The sequence below is a fragment of the Chrysochloris asiatica genome, unplaced genomic scaffold, assembly GCF_000296735.1.
Source record: "Chrysochloris asiatica unplaced genomic scaffold, ChrAsi1.0 scaffold00110, whole genome shotgun sequence".
NCBI classification, from domain to species: Eukaryota; Metazoa; Chordata; class Mammalia; order Afrosoricida; family Chrysochloridae; genus Chrysochloris; species Chrysochloris asiatica.
The window spans coordinates 4,989,854-4,994,697 of record NW_006408628.1 but is presented as its reverse complement, the minus strand read 5'-3'; the positions used below and the strand labels follow the sequence as shown (position 1 = coordinate 4,994,697).

The following is a 4,844-nucleotide window of genomic DNA, read 5'->3' as shown; positions in this document are numbered from 1 at the left end:
GGGGGGGGGGGGGGATATAGAAAGAGGCTTCAAAAAGTTCATGGAGAACGTCATTATCGCTTCATTCCATATCTCCACAAACTTTTTGAAGTCCCCTCATATAAAAATGCTTTTATACAATTTTTTGGAACACTTTAAGAAAAAATAGATAAGGAGCCTCATGTGGTAATTCCCCAGATCAGACTGAAATGTCAACAAATCACCACCACACGCACTTCAGTTTTAAAGTGTTCTATTATGTATAAAAGGAGCTCTGGTAGCGTAGTGGTTACAAATCGGGCTGCTAACCTCAAGGTCAGCAGTTCGAAACTACCAGCTGTTCTGCAGGAGAAAGATAAGACTTTCTGCTCCCATAAAGATTTACAGCCTCGGAAACCCTGAACAGGGTCACTACGAGTCAGAACCAACTCCATGGTACTTAACAACAACAACAACAGTATGTATAAGGACTTCTGGTGTGGCGCTATAGGATCAGCAGTAGACTGCAAACCACAAGGTCAGCAGTTCAAACCCACCAGCTCCTCCTTGGAAACTCTATACAAAGTTGCTGAGTTGGAAACAACTCCACAGCACTAAACAACAAATAATTATGTATAAATATATATTTTTAAATGTAATTACATGGTAATAGCTCACCAATTGTTGATAGCTCATAGATGATGATGCTACCAAATCATTAATAACTGAATTAGATGTGACTGAGTCTCCAAAATGCTGAATTTTAAAAATCTGGTACATATCTACATTTCTGCTCTGAAACTACAAGGACACGAGAGCCCTGGTAGCACAGTGGATTATACGCTGGGATGCTAACTGCAAGATCAGCAGTTCGAATCCATCAGCACTTTGCTGGAGAAAGATGAGGATTTCTACTCCCATAAAGTTACAGCCTCAGAAACAGTTCAGAGTTACAGTTCAGAAATAAGTCTGAACTGACTCAATGGCACACAACTTAATACATTCATATTCTTTCTTAAAAAAAAAAAAAGAAAGAAATGGCCTGAAACACATGATTAACTCTCAATTACATATAGAGGGAGAGAGGGGGGCATCAAACTATTGCAAACACTTGTTAAAACTTTCTCTGCTGGGATCCCTTTGACCCACTAAAACCCAAACCCACTGCTATCGAGTTGATCTTGACTCATGGCAACCCTGCAGGACAGAGGACTAGGCCGTAAAATTGAAGCAAACTCCCACATGTTTCTCCTGTGGCATGGACGGTGGATTTGAACAGCCAACCTTTTGTTTGCTGGCTGTTTTAAGCACCACCCGGGGACTCCTATACAAGGTCCTTCACAGGAGAAGCTAAGTGGCGATTTGGTACAGCAGGCGAGCAGCTAGAGCAGCTGCACTACAGTGCTGAGTGGTCCAGCCCGGAACTGCCGGTCGCTACAGAAGCATATTTATCTGTCATCGATTTCTTTTTTTAAAAGTGTACCTACCACTTACCGCTTTATAGGCCACAATCTTTATGGATAAATTGGAGCCAATGGTCAGTTGACAAGGCCAGGGTATGGAACGCCTCTCAATTTTCTTAAAGACACACAGTTGTCTTAGGCTCTCACTTAATAAAGAAAAATACACAGTATAAGCATCAATTTTTAAATGATCCCTTGTGCTGGATAAGGTGTTTCCTTTCTAGAGGAAGTGAGCAGCTGTTGATCATAGACAGGAACAGCAGGGGTGGCAGGAAAATGATAACCACCAGTTGGGAGACAGCTAGAGTATGAGAGAGTTGGCTTAGGAGGAAGAAGTGTTTGAATTACTTTACTGCTAGGTGATAGTAAACAGCTCTATCTTCCCCCAGTCAGTCTTTTCTTTGACTAGCGATTCTTAATATTTTTTTTCAACACAAAGGATGCCATTAGGAATATGATGAAATCACGTTCTTAAATGAGTTCGCCAACTCCCTATACCACAGACCAGAGGATAAGAACTCCTGCTCTAGAACATCAAAAGATGGGTACCAGCCTACATATAACATCCCCACTCACCACGCTACAATTCACTAGTTAGCACAAACTCTCTGAAATAAAAGCTCTCACTGTACGATAAACACTGAGCTGGTAACTGCAAGGTTGGCAGTTCAAACCCACCAGCTGCTCTTGGAAACCCTATACTGGGTCTTCATAAATCATAACCAACTCAACGGAACACAACGTGTTTTTGAGGACTAAGGTGTTCCTGACCAAAGCCATGGTGCTTTCAATTGCTTCATAGCTCCTGAAAGCTGACCAATGATGAAGGAAGACCAAGGAATATTAAATATACTATGAACCACTACAAGAACAAACAAACCTGTCTTGGAAGAAGTACAGCAAAAATGATTCTTAGAAGGGAGAACTGTGTCTCATGTATTTTAGACAGTGTGTTTGGTAAAGTCAAAGGTCAGAAAAAAAAAGAATACCTTCAAAGAGATGAAGTGACACAAGGGGCTAGAACATCGGGACAATTGTGAGCATGGTACAAGACTGGGCAACGTTTTGCAATGTTGAACATAAGGTTGCAACAAAGAGTTAAACAAAAACCATAGAGAAGATAAAAGAATTTAGTAATCCTTATCTAGCCTTAATCTTAAGGTAAGACAAATAACTTTAGATTTCTTTCCAGCGGGGGGTACTAGAGGAGGAGGAGGAAGGGGAAGCAAACATTATGTTTGTTGTTGTTAAATGCCATCGAGTCAGTTCTGACCCATAGCGACCCTGTATAGGGTTTCTGAGAGCAGCTAGGGAGCTTGAAGCGCCAACCTTGAAGTTCAAACAGCTTTGCAGTCTGGCGCATTAACCCACAGCACCACACCAGAACTCCAGGACTCCATAGAGAGTGCCATTTCTTTGAGCAGATGTGAAGATCAAATCTGTTTCTTTTTTTAAATCTGGGCTCTAATCAAGCACAATAGAAGAGATTATAGGAGGTAAGAGTTTGTGGAGTTCCTTAAAATAAGGGACAAACAAACATAACCAAAATAAAACAAGGGACAAAGGTGGCAATGACTAAACACACTCAAAGCATACAATCCAGAATTTATGATTTATCTCCTTGGTACCAATGAAAAAGAGCTCTACCTACAAAGCAAAGAGAAAATTAACTGCTATTATCCATAGAGTTATGGCCAGAGACCGCAAGAGATTCCAGTTTTCAGAGATAATCTGCAACACACATCAGATAGTCTACCAACATTTGTGGTACCTCCTGGCTATGGTTTTCCTGGAGAACAGAAGGCTCAGAACCAGGTCTAATGTCTCATACAGCATTACTAACTAGTCCAAATATCAGCCAGGTCTAAAATCATCATAAGGTCTGGATTCTCTTCCAGGGAAGTTCTAAAGACCAGCATTCTTTCATTTTTTAAAGCTTTTATTGTGAATTGAGTGATTGCTTACATGGGAGAACATTGGTGTTGCATTCATCCTATTGTATTTTGTTGCCTTGCAATGATTAAATTCCCCTCCATGCATTTAGCAGTATTTGCTTCTACTCCCTCTTGTTTTCTCTCTCTTTTTTGGATATACACAAAAACACTCAGGAATATATAATCATCAACCAAAGGGCACATTCTGCAAGCCTGCCTCCTGGCTGCCAGCACACAGCCTTTCTCTTCCCATGAGTCTAGAGTCCTCATCTACTCTTATCTTTCCATGTCCTCATCGCTGCCTCCAACTTTGGTATCACTGCTTCTGTGGATAGGGTCCCACAATTCCACTGGTGCTCTTCTCCCTTGATGGTACTAGGGTCCTCTTGTTTTTGGAATATAATAGTTTGTCAGTTTGTCATACTGTGGTGGCTTGTTGAGTTGCTGTGATTCTGAAAGCTATGACACCGGTATTTTAAATACCAGCAGGGTTACCCATGATGAACAGGTTTCAGATGAGCTTCAGACGAAGACAGACTAGTAAGAAAAAGTGACAAACTACTTCCGAATATTTAGTCACTGAAAACCTTATGAATAGCAGAGAAACACTATCAGATATAGTGCCTGAAAATGAGCCCCTCAGGTTGGAAGTCACTCAAAATGCGACTTGGGAAGAGCTGCCTCCTCTCAAAGTACAATTGTGCGTGATGATGTGAAAGGCGTAAAGCCCGTGGGAGAGAAGCCCACGGGACCTTCATGTGGTGATGGAGAACAACTCAAAATGAAGACAAACAGTATTAAGGCCACAGATAACTACTGAATATGCCCAAAAAACAGAAACATATGACCATATCAACACATGTCCAGAAACAAGATAAAGTGACTGAGACAAATGAGCTTCAGGTAGATCTACACTCCATACTGGAAGAAGGGCAGGCTTTGGAAATGCCTGAGAAGGAATTCAGAAAAATGACTATAAAATGTATCAAAACACTTTACAATGGAGTTGAGAAAAATAAGAAGTCAAGAAAGCACTAAAGGAGCAATCAAATGAAATTGATAAAGCACTGGAAACAATTCAAAACCTACAAAAAGAGGTCCAAACTATTAATAATAGAATACCAGAAATGGACAAATCACTGAAAGGGTAAAGGAGTAGAATTGAAGAGATGGAAGCCAGAACTAGTGAACTGGAAGATAAATCTCTCAATACCACTAAGATAAAATAACAAACAGAAAAAAGGATAAAAAGATCTGAAGAAGGTCTAAGATTCATGTTGGACACCATGAAGAGGACTAACTTAAGAATTATTGGCATTCCAAAACAGGAACATTCACACAAGTCCACAGAGGAGACAGTTGAAGAACTTCGGGAAGAAAAATTCCCTAACATCCTGAAAAGCGAAAAGAGAAGCTCAACGAACCCCAGGAAGGATAGACCCTAAAAGAAAAACACCAAGACATATAATAATCAAGCTCTCCAAAATCA

At 40.5% G+C, this 4,844-nt stretch overlaps 1 protein-coding gene across 1 annotated transcript in view; it reads right to left on the bottom strand.

Annotated features, from left to right (window-relative positions):
* The window catches only part of XRCC5 (X-ray repair complementing defective repair in Chinese hamster cells 5 (double-strand-break rejoining)), a 110,537-nt gene that overhangs the window by 89,426 nt on the left and 16,267 nt on the right, over nucleotides 1–4,844 (bottom strand). The window contains exon 7 of the mRNA XM_006867857.1: nucleotides 1,453–1,567. Coding sequence (XP_006867919.1) covers nucleotides 1,453–1,567 — 115 coding nt within the window. The remainder of the gene's footprint in view (nucleotides 1–1,452; nucleotides 1,568–4,844) is intronic.